Source organism: Natator depressus, chromosome 6, assembly GCF_965152275.1.
Source record: "Natator depressus isolate rNatDep1 chromosome 6, rNatDep2.hap1, whole genome shotgun sequence".
NCBI classification, from domain to species: domain Eukaryota; kingdom Metazoa; phylum Chordata; order Testudines; family Cheloniidae; genus Natator; species Natator depressus.
In genome coordinates, this window is record NC_134239.1 from 29741972 (window position 1) to 29763243 (window position 21272).

Genomic DNA, 21272 nt, shown 5'->3' on the forward strand with positions numbered 1-21272 from the left:
CAATGCCACCATTAACACTTTAATTCAATGTTTTGATAACAGGGTGCTCCATAAGGCATACAGTTGGTCTCTTCTGTCATATAAGTGAGTGCCTGTTTCAGATTTGTCTGTGCCTAACACTAGACATTTATAATGGTAACTGTACTACCTTGCCAAAGGATGCCTCATTTGTTGCAATATTTCATTTTCCTCCTTTACTTGCAAAACCTATTTCAGAAACAGAACATGAAGGACTGATATATCACATATTTGCACTGCAGGGATATCTGTGAACGTATGTTCACAGCAGCAGTGAACAAGTTACTGAGCCATTTAAAATTATAGCATAAAAAATCCTTACCATATAAAAAATAATGTACATTTTGTAATGACTTTAGAGTACCATGTAAGCCATCATGTTGAGGAAGCAGTTATTGCCTCTGAGGTCCATAAAGAATTTTTGGATTAAACATATTCAAAGTAACTGATTTGGATCAAGGTAAGTTGATGCTGAACTAAATGTTACTTCATGAACACACTGCTTTATTTTATTTTGCAGGCCAATATAGCTTCTTATATCTCGGTAAGTTGTTAGAAGGTCCCCTGTATGTAATAGCAACTTCCAAGTATTTAAAAACAGTTAACAAAAATAATGATCTTTCTTTCCCTTCCAAGTCTATGGGAGAAATAGGTAGATTAGTTTATAGGGTTTTTTGTTTGTTTTTTATCACTTCTAGTGGGAGTAATTTCCAGTCTAGATCCAGCACCTAAGGTCTCATGTCTCCTGTATTCATGGTTGCTACTATTCAAGACTTCCATTCTTCCATTACAATATAGATGTAATTGGAGGTCATGATCACAGGGGAGGAGGTGATCTCTCAGGTAGCTAGGGCCAGTTCCATGGAAAGCTTTGAATATCAGAGCAGAGACCTGAAACTGGATTCTGTTCAGTGGGGAGCTGGTGCAGAGAGCACAGCACCAGGTGGATGTGCTCACAGAAACCTGTATTGCTGAGAAGACAGGCAACTGTATTTCGTACCTGCTGAAGCTTTTTTCAGGGTGTGTGGCTGAAAGGACTTTGTGACTTTGACTAATCAGTTTGTAAATTAAGTCTGATTAAAGAAGTTACTAGTGTAAAGTGAACCATATTTTCAAAATAAAAACCAGGACACTGATAGCTCCAACCACAGGGAGAAGAAGTGGGGGTTGGTCAGTGGGGAGGAGTGTAGCAACTACAGGAAGCAGAATTATATTTCACATAAAAAAGGCAGAATCAAGAGACAAGCATCATAACCAGCCAGGGCTGAATCTAACTGAATTCTGTTCCACCCATTAAAAAAAATTACAATTCTCATTATTTATTATGTCATGTTGCACCTATTTTTATATTAAGTACCATTGTTTAAAAAAATACTTTGCTTACCTTGCATTGTTCTTTTGTCTTTCCCTTTACTCTGTTTTTTCTTTTCTTCTCCTATGTATTTTACCATCTTTTCCTGTGTCTTTCACTCTATTTTCCACTCATTATAATTTTCTACAATATGTGATCTTTGTTCTCTCATTCTCTTCTTTTTCCTATATTGTGTTCTCTTCTTCCTCCTGAGTTTCCAGGCTCTCTTCCTCCAACACTCCTTCCCTCTCAGTTCTCCTCCCAATCTCTCTGTACTATCCCCATCATCATCTTCTCTCATCCATCTTTTTCCTGTCTCACTCTTTAAAAACTCTCTCATATACATTTTGCACCCTCAAAATCTCAAAAATCTGTTCCTGATATTTCAGTACCAGGCATTCAGCATCAAATCCCACCCCTACACATATATGCAGCATAGAGATGGAAACAGTTTATAGTCTCACCAGGATCTGTAACTGCCTAAGAATCACCTACAGAAACAGACGCATGGGCCCCAAATAAGAAATCTGTGTCTCTATCCCTCCCCTCCCCTGCCCCAATTGCCACGTATGGCAGCTGAAGAACTGAGGGATGACATCACAAAAGGCAGAGCCTCTCTGAGATCCCAGTGGGTGGGGAAGGGGCTAGAGGGACAGGTTCTCCTTCAGGGCAGTCATAGCTGGTGATAATGAATGGGCTGTGTGATCCATAGCCAGTGTCCATAGCACTGCTTGGCTGACCCTTCTGAAATGGAATGGTCATCAGGGACTGAAGGATGGGAACAACTGGGCAGAAGATTCACCATCCCCTATGGCAATCATAGGACAGCAGAAAGGGAGAGACCTCCAAACACTGTTCTCTCAGTGACACATTCTCTCTCTCTCTCTCTCTCTCTCTCTCTCTCACTCTCCTGAAGCAGTTCCATGGGGGTTACAGGATTTATGTATTGTTATTTGGGGCAACCATTGTGTCCATCTGCATGAGCTCCCTATACCCCTGAGCAGCTGCATGCAATCCAAGGAGCAGATACCCTGCACAATTCCTTGTGCACTAGGCTGAGCAGCCTCAGAACCAGTTGGCCTGGCATACAGCTAGGTCGTGCAAGGGATTACAGCCACATAACAGAGCCAGGATTTACCCTTCAATGCACAGCTCTGTGAAAAAGCAATTTGGCCTGATTTTTAGGGAGCCTAAGTATCTGTAGCTCCCTATGACTTCAGTGGGAGTTAAGTGTACTCAGCATCTATCAGAAAATCAGGCCCATTAAGCTGTAAATATTTGTCTGCAGCATGACTTTTTTCTTTGGTTTTATCCACATTTACAGCTCAAAGTTTAAGTGATAATAAATAACTCCTGCAGAGAAAATCTTGGCAGAGGGGGAAATAAAACTTTTACTCTATCACTCATTTCTTTGTAAGGATCCTCTCGCTTTTTCAGAGGAATCCCCTCTGTATTACAAGTGCTGCTTCATTCTTTACTCCTACCTTTCCACAGGAATAAAATCATTATAGGTACATTTGATATGGGCCTGAACCAAAGCTCTGCATCCAAACACCCTTGAATCTTTTGGGTAATGGGGGATGGGGAGGTTGAATTCAGGATCTGAATTTTACATTTGAGGCCCATCTATAATTTACAAAATGGCAGTACAAATCAACGGAGACAAATGCCGAGTGATTATCTTCTTCCTCTTCTGAAGTATCTAGCACACAAGCTGATGAAATACTGTCTGTTCTTTAAAGTGGCATTGTTGTGTACTTGAGCCTTGGCCAGCAGCAGTTCCTTCACAAGTTACTCCTACAAGTGTGAATACTCCACGCATGAGTGCTATTGCTGAGACAGGTGCCCATACAGAAACCTGTTGACCAGCCCAACAGGTCCCTCTGGAGATCCTTTTCTGCATGGCCTGTGGAAATGCCTCACTGTAAGTTCTGCAGGGAGCCAAAACCAGTGTGGAATAAATTATTTGGTGTCCATGGGATTTTTGTGCCTAGGCACAAGACCCTACCAGAATTGGGCTAATAATGTCATTTTCTCTACCATTTCTTAGTCTTACTGCCAGTTGTGGTTTGCTCCCATGGGGAATGTGCACTTGAGTTCAGAGAGTCACCAAACTCATAGAAGGACGTTAAACTAGGCTCTCTCATCTAAAGTTAAAATCCATTGGTCAGATCACCCCCTTCCCAGATAAATTTCCTGTGGGAGGGGAGGGACAGAGTTTCACCTCACGGAATTTACTAGGAAGGACCCCCCCCACCCCGCACAGTGAGAGATTTGGGAAGCATTAAAGTGTACAGGAGGAATAACACCTCCCAGACTCACATCTGTAGAGACAGGAGCTTACCAGCCAAACATCCACCCTTCACATGGCTCCACTGACCTTCCGCTACCTTGGCAACATAGCTTCTATTGACTGGGTCCTCTTGTGCCTGCTTAATGGCAGCCACTGTGGGGACCCAGAGACAGTTAATCCAGTTCCAAGTTACATGAACTCCTGACTGAATTTCTGCATAGGCAGGGTCTGTAGGAAATAATTCAGCAAAGTGTAGCCAGTCCTCTGCTCCTCCCCACTTATTCCTTGCCCACTTTGAACAAAAGCCTTTTTTTTGTCCCAGGAATAGGAGCAATGCTGTGGAGATCTATCTTCAGAGAGTCCCCTCACTGACATACATGAAAAAGGTACTAACCACTTCCATGTTAAAGCCCTGACTTTCCTTTAGACCCAATCAAAAATTTTCCAATGAAACTTTTTTCCAATTGAAAATTGGGGTTTCAACAAATAAAATATTTTCCTCCATTTTTTATTTTTCATGGAAAAATCAATAACCTCCCCCCCCCACAAAAAAAATTGTTTTTGTTTTTTGACAAAATTCACAGTTTTCTGCAGAAAAAATTTCTGAACAACTCTACTCTTCTTTATCAATTCAGGTTGTATTGATTTACGTTTCATGAACCAGGCTGTACTTCAACCTCTACTATGACATTAGAGTCATGTCAGCCCAAACAACTTTCTGCAAAAATCTATTCAGGAATCTTTATGCAAAAAATTAAATAAGAAGATTCCTGAACCTAAAAGGAAATGGAAAAGAAAAAAAATGTTTTCTCCAGGGAAACTCAACATGGTGTCTCTTTACTTCATCCTTCTAGATTCATCTTCACTATAATCATTACCACAACTTGGTTCACATTCCTTCAGCTGCTTTATTTTCACATTTTTAGTCTATATATGTTTTATTATACCCCACTCTGCAAATGGTTCTCTTTATTCCACTTCTCTCCATAGCAAGTGTGACGCTATAAAATAATCTGTATTTTACAAGCTGTTGGACATAAATGAAATAATCTTCCCCACTGCTACATTACTATTCCACATCCTCCCTTAAATTTCAGTTTATGTTTCCCGATTGTTTATAATGTCAAACAACCCCTGATTTCCCTCTTACTTACACGGGTTTTATATAAGTGTAACTCCATTAATTTCAACTGAGTTATTCCTAATTTGCAATGGTGTGTAAGAAGAATCAAACCACAAATTCTCAGTTATACCAATGTAAATCTAGAGTAATTCCAGTCAAAAGAGTAATGCTGGATCATGCAAATGAGGGCAGAATGCAGCGCACAAAGCTCTCACGCTTTCAAAATGTGGTTAAAGTAGTAAATTATAGTTTATAAAATATTAATTTTAGTACCTACCTACAAGTTTAAAAAGAGTAGACAGCCTGAATTTCTCTGAATGCTTGTATTTCAAAAGATCAACTGAAGAAGCTGAAAGATGGATGAAGAATCCTGGCTTTGAAAATGACTCAAAGGAACTGTATCCTGGGAGCCATGTGTTCTTGTGGACGGCAAAGGTTGATCGGTTACGGAACTCTTCACTGTCTTCCCATTTGGAAAGAAGCAGGGTATCATTGGAAGCCAAATGAAGAAAATAATTTGGTCTGTCAGCTGTTTCAAATGAAACCAAGTTGGGATCTGAAAAAAACACAACATATTCACTGGACTAAGTAGAGTGGGCCAGATTTATCTTTGGTGTAACATCACTAAAGTCAATACCACTTGAGTCCACAGTAAGGATGAACTTGGCCCAGTTCTTTGAAGAAAAAATATTAAATATGCATACATGTTGCTGGCTTTCCTCATACTGAGTACTTGGTAGCCCCATTGATTTCACTGGGACTATACTGCATGGTATGGTACTTGTCAACACGAGGGTGCAGTAATCTAGCCCACCGTGAATATATACCTTCAGTTCACTACTTTTGTTAGCCTTATTCTTATCCAAAATTAAAATACAGTCTCACCAGTTTTACAAAGTTATGCTTACCCATTTGGAAGTTATAGCTCAAAAGCTCAATTATTCATTTAAAATGAAGTAACTAAAATGCATTTTGCATTCAGCTTGTAGGGTCGTGTTTTCAGTTTCCAAGCAGTAGGCTCTCCAGCCATCCTCAGGACAAATCATGTTAAAAGCAGATCTGCAATGTGCCTGCCCTTGTACTAGTAACGGCTCTATTGTCACGACCTTCTACATGCTGACCAGTACTTGACCACTAAAACAGTCCCACTGATTTCAAGCAGACTTCCGTGGGACCACGTGCAGAGTAAGGTACAGCTCAATGAAAGAACTGAGTCCATTATGAGCACCTGTTGCTCACAGTATTACTTCATTTTATTTTTCTGTAAACTGTGGTATTCAGTTTAAAATAACCATAGAACAACTGTAAAATCAACTATCCCCTGAGGACTGGATAATATTTCTTTTAAAAGAGGGCACAGAGGACAAATAATCTCCATTAAACAGATGTTTTATTATGTTCTGTACCATATTTCTGGAGCACCACTTATCTTCCAAGTATGACAACATTTATTTATTTGAAACATTGAATAGCATGGAAGAGAGTTTCTTTTCTATTACTGGCTATAGCAGGTACATTTGCAATACAATTTGTATCACCTGCTCTGTATACAACAGTTACTTTATTACCAAAACCTCCCAGTCTTCTTTTATCACTGGTCTAAAGCTAACAAAATTTACCCATTTTTCTGGGATACAATTTACTATCTAATTTATAAAACTACAAATTACATATCTATATGGCTGCTGTGGATAATCATGAAGGAAATTCCAATATAATTGGGCTGATGATGCAAAGAAATTGTTATACAGATTTTGTAGACTCCTCCAAGGCCGGATGACTAAATGACATCCTCTTAATGTTATAATGGAGTCTGCAAATCCTGGTAGGCAGGGTAAAGCCTGAGTAGATGAGGTCTGTCCATGGCTGGAAAAGGAGACAGAACCTTTCTCCCCAAATCAAAGACAGGATACAGGGCACTAGTACAGAAAAACTGAGATTCCTGCTGCAGACGAAGAGCAGAAGAGCCCTGTCCCTCTGTACTCTCCTACATATAATTTTGGGCCAGTTCTACACTGAGAGCAGACTCACTAGTTAGAGCCCTGCAATTCCCTCAGACAGCCCATAATGCCCCATTCTATGGTCCCACACAAAAAGCTAGAGAAGCACATTGCTCTATGGCAAGCAGGAGGTGCAGAGTCTACGCCTTACAGGCTCTCTGGGGACCTGATCAGCAGGATCAGACATTTCTGGTGCATCTGGCGTTAAGGATCATTAAAATATTTATTATAACAAACTTTCCCGTGGCAGTGAAATTGGATGTGCAAATACCTGCAGTATTTCATCAGCATCATAAAGTACTGAAAACATAAGAGCAAACCCTGCATATTCCTCTGAAGAAGTGGAGGGCCTCCCTGGCAGCTGAACTGGTGAAATTCTGGTGTGCAAAGGTGGACAAGATTTGAAGAGGCCACCCAGGGGATGTGAATCCCTGTGAAAGGCATGGCTCTGCTTCAAAATGGCTCTCTCTATGCCAGGACACAGGAAATGAGAGGTGACAGAGCAAGGAATGGGCTGGAGCATCTGCTATTACAACACTCCTTCCAATCTTCCCCATCCCCCTCTCCTGCCATAGGGCACATTAGGAATGTGGGGGTTACAATGTTGTTTTGAAAACTAAAAGTATCTATTTATAAAGCTGGAATCATCCAATTAAAACCCACTGAGTGCAGAGGTTGGTGGACATTGTTAAAATTAGAATCAGCTGATAGCTGCAGAGGAAAGGTCTGTGGGCAATTCTGTCCTCAGGCACAGGACTGTATTCAAGGGGAGAATTTGCTATGTGTGTTCACTACCCACTCTGTCTTTGTCTTTATCTATGTTTATTTTCAGGTTACAGTGATGAAGTGAGCTGTAGCTCATGAAAGCTTATGCTCAAATAAATCTGTTAGTCTCTAAGGTGCCACAAGCCCTCCTTTTCTCTTTGCGGATACAGACTAACACGGCTGCTACTCTGAAACCAGTGACTTTACCATGTGCTTTGGGCTTATACCATCCTGAAGTCAGCATAAAGCTCACGGCATCTCCCGGAACAAAATCTTCTGCTCTCACTGGAAAAACATAGCCACCCAACAGTTTGGCTGCCATTGCAACTTCTCCATCCAAGTAGCTGACCAGTTTGTAGGGACCCTTTCCCAGAACTGTTGAGAAAGAAGCCAAAATTAACTTTCATGTTGAGTGTCACAAATGCTTGAGCTCTCATATATTATCTTAGGCAATCATGTAGTAGCAAATTAAACAAGAACAACTCCAGCCTGAAAACTATTCCAGGCTTCATGTGCTAAAATGAAATGGCAGTGCCTTACGAAGCAACCCCCACCCCGCAAAAAAACAAAAACAAAAAACAAACACTTCCACCTATTAGCTGTAATTAGACTGCACAAAAATTTCCAACTTCATTTCAGAAAGGTTTGTGAGAACTTTCCCCTTTCCTCCCTACCTCCATATATCCCTCTAGGTTTCATTTTTAATTGGGTTCAACTAATATAAAATGTAGCTGACACCTCAGTTGTGCTCCTGGTTATGTGCCCAACAGCAAAATTTGCATGTGGACCATAATCTTGCAGGAGGCCAGACTAGATAATTAAGTGATCCCTTCAGGCATTAGAATCTATGGATAGATATGGATAATAAGAATAAACATATTATATTTAGGCTTGGAAGGATTAGATTTCTATCAGTAAATGTCGGTAAACATCAATTTCACTGTACACACACAAACCTCAGAAAAAATATTTCTACTAATAATCAAAATTTACAGATAGGCAAATTAAGAAAAAAGCTGCTTAAGAACTTATTACAGTCAAAATCTAATGATTTAGACTAGATTTGTTACAAATGGACTAACAAATGAATAATAAACATAGGTATGATTTGTTGATTTAAGGATATTTATTTTGCATGTTTTGACAGTTTGTGTTTTAACCATTTATAAAGCTTTACCTTTTGAATCTCAATGTCTACTGTTACTGAATAATTGCCTGACTCCCCCCACACCATGATTTCCCTCAACTATGAAAATTTAAAGGTTGATAAAAATCTAAACAGGCTTAAAAATAAATATTAATAGTATCCATCAAAATTACAAAAAATATAAAAATGGAATTCTGCCAAGCCTAATTATATTACCTATATCTTCATATACACAATGCTGGAGTGGTGTGGTATAAAAGGGTCCTATCAGCCTGAATTTGAAATGGGTGTATTATCCATATACATATGTTCTGAGGTTTTGTAAAGATTCACACCACTTCCTCTACATTTGAAAATTAACTATTTGACAGATGCAAAATAATACAAACATTTTTTGCAACTGATGTGATTTATTTAGTATATGTTTGGTAGTATCTTATAGCAAATGTATATTTAAATGCTAAATACCTATGCTGAAATATAGTGAACATTTATGAGACGATTTTCAGCTATAGGATTAATGTATTTGTATTATAAAGACACTACCACTCACTAGCTCACAGCATGATTGAAATCCCATGATAAATACCTCGTTTAACAATACTCACTCCGAGTACCTTTCTCAGAGCTCAAGAAGAGCTCTTGGTAATGTCAAAAATTTGTCTCTTTCACGAACAGAAATGGGTCCAATAAAAGATATTACTCACCCATCTTGTCTCTGTTGAACAGTGGTCATCATGTATAAATGAACTTCTTGGACAGTACGAGTGCATGGATAATGTTATCTTTTTGTATACATGCACACATAGTGGTGTAGTAGTGTGGCATAAAAGTATTATCAGCATGAATTTGAAATTGGGTGTCTTATTCACAAGTGACAAAGCCGAAGGGCAAGTTACATTGTCATCTCAAACACATGCTGATACATACTTCCTAATATGTCACACCATCACCTACTTTGCTTATACCAATAATATTGTAGAAAAACATATTTTTAGAATTATTTTTAAAAAAATTAACTAGGACTATTTTTGTATCCTTCTTCCTTGAAGCCAGGTCTCTGAGTTCCGCTGCATGCCGCATGCAAAGTACAAGGGTCAGAAAAAGACATAAAATGTCCTGAAATGGCATTTCTATAACTAATAATTATCATGAATTAAAGTCTGATATCTCAGGCTCTTTCAAGGCATGAAATATGTACTGAATCCCATTAATAAACTGGGAATATAAAAAGCACCTGTTTCCAGCTTTGGGGGGATGTGAAATACTCAGCTCTAAGGTCAGAACATTGTTAAGCACAGAAAGCCCATCACTGGCCCAGGACTAGATCTTAGCCTTCTTGAGCCTTGGGCCAGGCTAACCTTTTTGGGGAGAAGGAAGATATGTTTTTGTGGCAGGATGATTTTTTTTTTAATGGCAGCTGTTTGGCCTATTATAACAAGTCCTGATTAGATGGATTAGTAGGTAAAGAGCAGGTGAAGAGGGTGAAAGGTATCTGATAAATGTATTTATCACATGGCTATTACTAATACAAATGTGGTGGATATATCGGCATATAGATATACACACAGGCATACTCAAACTTGCAGTAATTATCTGCCCACAGCTTTTAATACAGTTAAAACTAACATCGCAATTTGAAAACGTACCCCTTATTATCTAATTTTACTTTGCTACATCCAAGGATCATTAGAATCATTTTTTGTAGATTATAAAGCCAGAAGGAACCGTTGTGATAATCAAGTCTTGCCTCTTGTGTAAATCAGCCTATCGGGCTTCCCCAAAATAATTCCTGTTTGAACTATAGCATGCCTTTTGGAAAGGAATCTAATCTTGATTAAAAAAATTTCCAGTGATGGAGAATCCACCACAATCCTTAGTAAATTGTTCCAGTGGTTAAATTATAGATCTAAGCAATAACAGATTTTTTTAGTTTGCTAGCAATTCCAAAAAAATTGGAGAAAAAAATCAGGTCAGATCAAAAAACGCATTTTTCAAATTTTTTGGCATATTGAAAGTAAAAAAAAAAAAAGTAATTTGGGGTTGAACAAAACATTTAATTTCAACAAAATATATATGTTTTATTTCAATTTGGATTATTTTCAAACATTTATGATTCATTTTTAATACAATTAAAAGTAATTTTGAAACAAAGTCATTTCGAACCAAAAAATTCGCAGCATTTCCTCTTGAAAATGTCAAAATACAACATGTCAAATATTTGGAATTTTTGTTTTAGGATTTTTTCAACTGAAACAATTCAATGAAACTGATATGAATTTACAGAATGCTTCAGAGTGACTGAATCTGCATTTTTCACTGAAAAAAATTTCAGACAAAAATTTCACCCAGTTCTAGTTAACTACCCTCACTGTTAAAAATGTGTACCCTATTTCCAGTCTGAATTTCTCTAGCTCCAACTTCCAGACATTAGATCTTGTTATACCTTTGTCTGCTAGACGCCGTTAACAAATTTCTGTTCCCCATTTAGGTACATATAAATTGTGATCAAATTACCCTTTAACCTTCACTTTCTTAAATTAAACAAATTGAGCTCCTTGACTTTAATCACTGTAAGGCGTGTTTCCAGTCCTTTAATTTTGAACATTACACTTTCAAACTTGCAGTCATTCAGTCATATGGTACTTCATTTGTGAAAAAAAATACAAAAAAGACATTTAAAATGGCAATAATCCCTTAATACTGCATTTTCCTGTATCAGTTAAAAACCTACTATATAACACTTGTCTGAGCAATTCAGCTCAAATTGAAAACACGTTCAAAAATCCCTATCACCAGGCAAATCCTTTAGTCAGATTTTCTCTGGCCCTTTCGTATGGTGAGCAAGGAGGGTAGAGAGGCACAAATAGCCTCTTCTACTGGAGGCCCAATCCAATCTCCCTCTGGAGATCTGGCTCCATTTTGATCCCAATGCAGTGTCTGGAGCCTACCCATAAAGATACAAACATCTTCATAGGTTCAACAGGCAGATTTACAAGGTACTCTGAATCCTGAAAATTGTTCAGATCAGATTGTCTTAGTTAGTTAGTTGCTTGTTTGTGGCTATCTCTTGAAAGTTAGCTACCTCTTGAGGCTGCCCAGGGAAAAACAAATGGGAGACTAGATCATTTAGCAATCAGGTATCTGTTTTAGAGAGTACTATTGTCCTAAGTACTAAATACCAGTTCAATTTTTAGGCATCTTTAGAGGTAACTCGTTTTGGGAAACCCACGGTAAAATTATTCCAAATTATGCTCTGCCTTTGGTAAAAGAATAGATTTCCTAGGCTCAGATGTATGTAAATCTGTTGTTTTTAGACTATGAAACAGTACTGAGGGACCTCATATTATATGGAATGTCTTCCTGTATGATACAAATTAACCAAATCTGTTTCAAAACTGGGGATTGCACAGACAAAATGAACTGTAGATTATCTGTATATTTTCCATATATTCTCCTTTATCTCTTCTTCCCTGATATTATGTATCACTTTTGCTAATTTTATTTTTATTTATTTACAGTGTGGACTGATTCTAACACAGTACATCACGTTTGGTGGTGACTGCATCATCTGTCTTGGGAAAGAGAATTGATTCTTAAAGTACATCTAGGATATTATGACCTCAGTGTTTCCATCACATTTTCTTTTATCAATAATATCTTTCAGTGTTTTATAAAAGACTTTACTATTAAAGCTATTATCACTTTATAATGTAGTAAACTAGTCCTTGAATAGCTGTTCTTTTATTAATAAACTACAGATGGATCTAAACCAAAATCTTGAATCTGAACACCCTTCACTTTGGAGTTGGATTCATTTCCACAATACAATAGTTTTCACTGGTTACATTTTTTAAACCACATAAGAGAAATAGTCAACAATAATACTAATGTGATTGGCTGGCACAAATTCTATTAGATAAAATATGCCATTAGTTACTTAATGAACAGTTATTTATTTATGATCTTCAAACATTTACATTAATTGTAAATAAGTTATATATTAGTGAAGCAGGGCTATGTTCAATATGAAGTAAATTCCATGATTACTAGCTCTTGGAAACAGCAAAGCAAACCTAAAATAAAGTAACCTGAACATTAAAACAATATAGTGTTTGCAACTTCCATTTCTCTTCGTGAACATGGATCCAAAGGTTTCTACTTTTATTCAAAACGATAATAATTATACACCATAACAAAATGTTTTCTTGCTTTCTTATCAACTCTTCATCATTATTGTAGGACTTACCTTTATTGAAATATTCACAGTCATAAGCTAAAAAAATATAAAGGAAAGAAATACTTAGCTACAGACATTTTGCAGATTTGAAATTTAGAGAAAAACAAGTTTTCCTTTAACCCACTAACAAAGGGATAAATCAAAGCTGCTCAAAACCAAATGCCAACTAACTTAGATTTTGCACAAAATTTAATTAATTGGCAAAGCATTAATTATAACATTTGAGTAAAAATGCACTAAACTCAGCGCAACATTCACTGCAAACACATAAGGCTATCTGTTTGTGACCTCTAGTGGTCAAGTCTCAGCTTTACAATCTTTCCTTGGTTTCAGAGTAGCAGCCATGTTCGGTCTGTCCCATAAAAAGAAAAGGAGTACTTGTGGCACCTTAGAGACTAACAAATTTATTAGAGCATAAGCTTTCGTGAGCTACAGCTCACTTCATCGGATGCATCTGATGAAGTGAGCTGTAGCTCACGAAAGCTTATGCTCTAATAAATTTGTTAGTTTCTAAGGTGCCACAATTACTCCTAATCTTTCCTTGCTGACATTAAAATACCTGTGTATAATCTACAATGTCAGAAGCTAAGATGTAGCTTCCCCACTCTATCAGGCTCCCTGTGTGTCCATCTTAGGCTACTCACGTAATCTCTCTGTGCCTCCCTTCTCAATCATAATGTACAAATACTTCCTTTCTGCCACCCTTTGTCTGTCTTGCATTCTTAGACCATAAACTCCTTGCAGCTAGGACTATCTTTTACTATGTGTTTGTGATGGGTGCTGTACAATGCAGCCTCTTGTCAAAACTGTATTCGTAACAACAAACAATAATATAGCAATATTTTAAATCCTGAATTACACTTGTTCAGAACATTCTATAATCCTTCCCCACCTCCACATTGCAGGTGCAGAACAGTGCTCTAAAGCATGTGAAGTTGTTGTCTCCTGCAGGGGGACTCTAAGATCTGACTCTTGGAGCTCCTCTTATCTCTTGCACCCAAAATAATTGAGTTTGGACTTGGACTATGCTGTGATTATATTCTGTACAGCTAGCTTCATATCAGCTATTTTGGAGACACTTCACATGTCGAGAGCAGTGAAAAATCCACACAAGTGACTCCATCCATCCACATCACATAGGATATCTTGTGCTGGGTCTCCAGAAGGTAATGGGAAAAGAAGAAAATGTTGGTGTGTCACCCACAAACATAGAAGTGACCAGCAGTTCTCAGTGCAAATCCCATGGCCTAAATTGGGAATAGAAGCCAAGCAGAGGGCTGCATCTACTTCCATTTTGGAACTAGAGAGTCCAACCAACAGCTCTGCTGCCATTGCTCTGACTTTAAAAGGGATGTGCTCATGTGACTCAAACTTTGGTTGCTTTTTCAGAACTTGATCCAATGTATAGACTGGCAATGTGCTAGGCCCAGTACTTGGTTGAGAAAACTTACGACACACTCTGGGGGACCTCCAATCTACTATGACTCCATGCTGACAGCACTGATGTGCATACGCCGATACACTTGTACAGAAACATTCACAATCACCTCCTTGGTTACAACCACATGTGTCTGTCAAGCAGTTTGAATAAAACCAGGTGACATCCACCTGAAGAACATAAATATTATTGTAATAACATAAAATAATTCACATAGACTTTGACAAGTGATCTCAATACAGAGCTATCAGACTTTGACAATTTAACAAGTGAGACTTTAAAATATGATAGGTGTTATTTTAAGTGTCTGCCTAAAACACAGAGTATCATCATAGTCATGAGAAACTTGTACACTGTTTAGTGGTACAATTGAATTAATCAAGTGATACATAGGAATCAGTGCAGTAATATGATATTTATGTTGACTTGAAGTATGGGATAGGGTAACAGTGTTTACTTGTAATTTAAACTTTAATAAGCTAAAAATTAGAAATATTAATTTCCTCAAATTAACCATAAATAAATAAAATTTAGCAAGCTTGTTAAGAACTACTGGACACATATCATTTAATAAGTGATCAAACGTGGTGAAATTAGTGATTAACTGTTCTCCATATAGACAATTTCATAAAAATAATTCTGTGATTTTTTTGTTCTCTTATTGTCATGACATCTTGCTGTGTGTAACCAAACGTAAAAGAAAAATCAATTATTACCAGTGCTAAGTTTTCTCATTGAAATATTGTAAAGTGCTATCTACATGGATCTACACTTGTGGGATGTTTAGAACCTAGTGCAAAACAAAAAGCTTAATGGAGAATGTTACAACATTTGCATCATTATATTTGTACCAGCTAAAATTACATTATAACCCCTATATGGGTCTTAGCTATCTTCTGTGAAGGGACCACCTTCCTCCCTGTGTGCCATTAAAACAATTAAGATAAGCAGAAGGCCTTTAAGCATGGCCCAGGGCACTAACCATTCCTAGATTTGAACATCTTGGGGCAGGGTGTATTGCTCCACCAGAGCCCAAGTCTGCTGACTTTCAGGGCAATTTGTATGGCTCATTTATTTTCTTTGGCTTCTACCTGAGTGAGGGGATGTATTTAATTTATTCTAGGAGGCAACTCTTCAGGGCTCACGTGGCTCAGCAATGCACTGTACTTATTTAAATAGGTTCAGAAAATGTCTAATAGGTGACTATTATTCTATATCTAATATATATATATGTAAATAAAATAATCCAGCAGGTAGATGTATGGATGCATATGTACCTGGTGGATGGAGGAGAGGGTAAGACCCCTAGAGGCCCCATCTGGCTCCCTTTATTGATCAGTTTTAATGGGACTAAAGCAAGGTAATGTAAGATGTTGCACAATCAGGCCCTACAGTATATCTAATTAGTTAAATGTGTCTAGATGAACTGGAGATCAGCTGAGAGCATGTGATCATTATGAAACATGTAAATGAGCAAGTGCTAATGGATCGGAATCAGAACAGATATTGTTCACGTTTTCTCTCTCACTCTGTCATGTTAGATAGGACTGGGATTTAAAGTGATGTAAGGTTTCTTTTTAATCATATACACAGAACTTCACATCATTTTATTTGTCATCACTACTCACCACTGGATGGCAAGCTTCAAACATTTCACTTAACAGTATCCCACATTCCTTCTTGGCAAATGGCTCTCTAAGTGGGTTCAAACTGCATGGATTTCGAATGTCAGAGCTGTCAACACACTAAACCAGAAAGCAAAATTGTCACCCCCCCAGAAACTTGTTTCACAACCACTGTGCTATCTGAACTTTCAGAACCGAACCTTTTTTTACAAAAATCAGGCTTCAAATAAGTCATGTGAGCACAGATCAAATGTATCGTTTCTAAGGCACTCGTAGTAGTCAAGACAGCTTAAGCCTTATTATTCAATAGAGGAAGGTAAATCTGTGAAGAAGGAACATCCCAGTGTGGAAAAATGTTTCACTTGTTCTGAAGGAAAAGGAAAAACAAAGCAACAGTTGTACACATTGACTTTGCTGGGGTCCAAGCCTTACTCACACAAGTAGTCCTGCTTGCATGAATAATAAAGATTACTCATATAAGCAAGCCTTGAGTTTTTTCATTATTTAATGTTTTATTTTAAAAAGTTTCAATTGGACTTTTGAATAGCAATCTCAGAAGTGCATATGTATTTGGTAATGCATGGTTTCCTTCTGGTAAACAAAATATTCAACATTAATTCATTTAAAATAAATATTTATATAGATACTGCATATAAAATACTTAAAAATACACAAGTTTTTAAATACAGCTTTTCTATAGTGCAAAAGATGGGAATATTTCAGAGAGTTGTTTCTCTAAATGTTTCTATTACTCTTTGAGCAAAGTACTAAATTTAATGAAAAACTGCAGTAGATTTAGAACAAACATAAAACAGAATACTGCACATCAATCTTCCATGTAGTGTTTTAGGAAGAAAAAACTTCCTGTCCTTTTTTTCCCACTTCACTTTAATTAATTATTATAACAAGGTCAGTAGATATTGTAAATACTGTTTGCAACTGAGCTGGGATTCCAGGAAAGGAATTATTGGTTCCGAGGCTGATGAGCTGTAAAGCGTTACACAACAAGGATTTACAAGGAAAGCCATTCTTGTTATTATTTACCTCTACAGCTGACCAGCTACTTCCAAACTCTTGAGAGTTTGTTAACTCAAAATTTTCTGGAGTCCTCATTTCATTTATTGTTTTCAAGTCAAAATTTCCACATAATCCAGTCAGTTCACCCTAAAAAAATTATATGTATTAGTCAGTGCTACTAGCTTTATCTATTTTTAAGGTTGCCTGTCATATCCCATTATAATCACCCATTTTCAGTTGCTTATAATTTTGCCAAATTTTGATCATTTACTTCATATTAATTCAATTACTATAGAATTGTTTGAGTTGGCAGATGTGTTTGATAGATCTTCTAGTCTATTCTCTGAACCATGGTCAGATAGTTATGTTAGTCTTTCAGTACCGTATAAATGACTTTAAGAGTGTTGATCTCTGCTTACCTGCCACTGAGGTCCAGTCTGTATGTGAATAGTTGTTCTCTGATCCCACAGAATGGTGATGTGTTCATTAGGAAAATGAACAAGTGTGAAAAATCCAGCTTTCCATAAGTGTATTTTTTGTAGTTTGTCTATGTAACTAGATGGACTCTGTTCAAAACAAAATAAGCCATCACATAATATAAGTAAAGTCTTTAAAGGGTGTCTGCTTGTCAGGAAACAAATGACATCAATAAAATGAACGATGGGGATGATTTAAAAATTTGTCCCAATACTGAGTGATTATCACAGAGGAATAAATGTAGAGAGGATTTTTACCATGATTAATGCTGGATTTTTTGTGGATTACCTGATTTATATGGTTTTTTTGAGTGTTTGGGATTTTTTTAAACAAACATCTATGATTTTTCACATTTTCAGGGTCAATGAGAGTATGAGTGGGTAGGATACTAAAAATGCTGAACAGGTGCCCGAGAGCTGCAAAACTAAACTCAGCTGTTCCATAGGATGAGATTTTCAAAAGTGATTGAATTTCCATTGAATTCAACAAGACTTAAGCATGTGCTTAAGTGCTTTCCTGAATAAAGATTAATGTAATCATATATTTGAGTGCTTTCTTGAACTATATAGGGACATAGTCTGCCATCCTTTCTCACACTGAGTAAAACTTGTAAAAATTAATTATATTAATTATATTAGCAATAACATTCTGTATAAAGATAGCAGAATCTGACCTATAGTAGTGAAAAATCAGCCCAAATGGTGGAGCACAGGAGAAACTGGCACATATTTTATGCAATTGTATGGAGTATTCTGAAATCTAGATTTATAGGATGAATTGCCACTTTAATGGGTGGGAGACTTGACTGGATCCACAAGGTGCCAGACAGCTTTAGAATTAAAGGAGAAGAGTACGCAGAGGTAGGCCTCTCCTTTCCCTGGGTGTTATGTTGCCTGTTGGCTGGCCAGAGAGAAATGGGCACCAACTGGTTTCTTGCTCCGCACAATCATTAACTGAAACCATTGCCTGGGACCTCTCAATCTCCTTGCCCCACTTTAGCTGAAGCCACCCTCCCCTCCCCATAGTTATATAGTACGGGAACAATGTTTTTTAGAATACTGTGGGTCCAACTGACTTTCTGTTTTAGGGGTCAGGAAGGAATTTTTCCCATTGGGACCAAATTGTCTGAAGTTGGTAGTTTTTTTCACCTTCCTCATAGCACCATGGATCGGAAAGGATTGAAATAGGATTTAGAAATTTAATATTGGAAATTGTATAAATGTTTAGTATATCATAAATTGCAGCTGGCATCCAGTATGGACAAAAAGGGCCAGTGCCCAGAAATAAGAGATCTGGGATTTTGCGGGTGGGCCTCAGGCCTAAGGGAAAAGGGGAGACCTGGAGTCTTCATAGAAAAAGGTTCTTCTTTGGTACCTTTAGTCTCCTTTGTAGGGGAAGGGTAAGAGGATTCAGCAGAGCAAGCTGAATCATAGGGGTAGACAGTTATAGGCTTTATGATAGGAGCCCTATAAATCCCACAGTGGATCCACCTAAATGCCTATTATGGGAAGATGGGATAGATTAACACCAAAAAGAAGCACTTAGTTGAATAATGTTGCAACCTGCTTCTTAAAGCCCATCCCTGTGTCTGTCCTCATGCATTTGCGTGTCCTGATCAGCAAAGTTAATGGCAAAACTTCCATTGACTTAAACGGGGCCAGGATTCCACCCATAGATTTTAGGTCAGAAACAAGCATTGTGGTTATCAGTCTGACCTTCTGCATAACACAGGCCCTAGATTTCACCCAATGATTCCAAGGGACTAGCCAAATGCAATCAGCATTTACTGTATAATAGATTCAAGCATTTGCAGGTTAATTAGTGTAGTTTTTAAGTATCTGTATATAAACAAGACCATCCAGTCCCAAATATACATTTTCCCTTTTTGCGGAGCTAAAAAGTGAAACTTACTGGATTTCCGGTGTCGTCATCAAATGTTATAAAAGATTTTCCAACATTAATGGAAATATACTTTCTGCAAATTATTCCAGTATTAAAGCAGTTTACGTTTTCCGTAATGACTGAAAAACTAGTAATTGAAGTGCTCTGCAGGAAAAAACAACAACACAAAATATGTAAACTGAATCAATAATACACTGCTATAGTTATGCATGATTATTTTTTTCTTTTCTGTAGCAGTAACCTTGTCATAAATATAAAGGGAAGGGTAAACACCTTTAAATCCCTCCTGGCCAGAGGAAAAACCCTTTCACCTGTAAAGGGTTAAGAAGCTAGGATAACCTCGCTGGCACCTGACCAAAATGACCAATGAGGAGACAAGATACTTTCAAAGCTGGAGTCGGGGGGAGAAAGAAAGGTTCTTTCTGTCTGTGTGATGCTTTTGCTGGGAACAGAAAAGGAATGGAGTCTTAGAACTTAGTAAGTAATCTAGCTAGATATGCGTTAGATTCTGTTTTGTTTAAATGGCTGAGAAAATAAGCTGTGCTGAATGGAATGTATATTCGTGTTTTTGTATCTTTTTGTAACTTAAAGTTTTGCCTAGAGGGATTCTCTATGTTTTGAATCTGATTACCCTGTAAGGTATTTACCATCCTGATTTTACAGAGGTGATTCTTTTACTTTATTTCTTCAATTAAAATTCTTCTTTTAAGAACCTGATTGCTTTTTCATTGTTCTTAAGAGCCAAGGGTTTGGGTTTGTGTTCACCTATGCAAACTGGTGAGGATTTTTATCAAGCCTTCCCCAGGAAAGGGGGTGTAGGGTTTGGGAGGATTTTGGGGGGAAAGACGTTTCCAAGCGGGCTCTTTCCCGGTTATATATTTGTTAGACTCTTGATGGTGGCAGCAATAAAGTCTAGGGGCAAAAGGTAAAATAGTTTGTACCTTGGGGAAGTTTTAACCTAAGCTGGTTAAAATAAACTTAGGGGGTTTTCATGCAGGACCCCACATCTGTTCCCTAGAGTTCAGAGTGGGGAAGGAACCTTGACAAACCTCAATGTGCTATAAGTATATTTCACCCTAGGCATTCCTGTATTCACACCCTACACACGACTGCAATAATATTTGTAAAAAATATGCCTTGTGATGTATCATATGAAAGCTAATAACATGTTGGTTATTAATATAACTGTAAAATGCATGTGTTAACCTTATATGTGAAGTTATTAGTTCCCTCTGTATGATGTTACAAGAACATGTTTAAGACAAAGGCAGCCTAGGCTAGGTAAAGGTAATAAACAGGTCTGTTTACTCCATAGGGTTATTTTGCTAGCTATTATATCCTACTAATCCAGCCAGCAGTATCAATTAATATGTTTCTTTTTTTGAAATTAATCCATTTTATTCTTATACTTTATCAGTATTAATTCCTTGGAATTTAGGATGTGTTGAGGCATGTGTTTCCTAATAATAATTTTTGCTGAAATGATGCAATTTAAGAAGCTTACCAGCCTGTAAGTTCCAGTAAGATCTGCTATATAGCAAAAAGTATAATCAGTTATGAATATGTCAGCATAAAAGCTGGCAACCTTTGGCACAGATGAGAATGGTCCCTGAACTTTGGAGAACCAAAGGGAGGAACTATCCACATCACATCCCAGGTTTATTCGGCATCTACAACTGGTTGGTAACTGCAGGGTACACCACAACTTGGAGGTCATCAAGAGAGCCTAGGTTGGCAGTTTGGGAGTGAGATAATCCTTATTAATATATTTAGAAAGTAAGTGTCATAATCCACTAACCTATAAGACAGTGGTTCCCAAACTTTAACAACTTGTGAACCCCTTTCACTAAAATGTCAAGTCTCACGAACCTGCTCC

General features: G+C 37.5%; 1 protein-coding gene across 1 annotated transcript in view; it reads right to left on the reverse strand.

The window, feature by feature from the left end:
* OTOG (otogelin) overlaps positions 1–21272 on the reverse strand; it is a 165346-nt gene that overhangs the window by 59812 nt on the left and 84262 nt on the right. Inside the window, exons 26-33 of the mRNA XM_074954907.1 lie at positions 19406–19540; positions 17437–17583; positions 17045–17164; positions 16004–16120; positions 14389–14545; positions 12947–12973; positions 7758–7925; positions 5063–5341 (exon numbers count right to left, since the gene is read on the reverse strand). Of these exons, the coding sequence (XP_074811008.1) occupies positions 5063–5341; positions 7758–7925; positions 12947–12973; positions 14389–14545; positions 16004–16120; positions 17045–17164; positions 17437–17583; positions 19406–19540 (1150 nt within the window). The remainder of the gene's footprint in view (positions 1–5062; positions 5342–7757; positions 7926–12946; positions 12974–14388; positions 14546–16003; positions 16121–17044; positions 17165–17436; positions 17584–19405; positions 19541–21272) is intronic.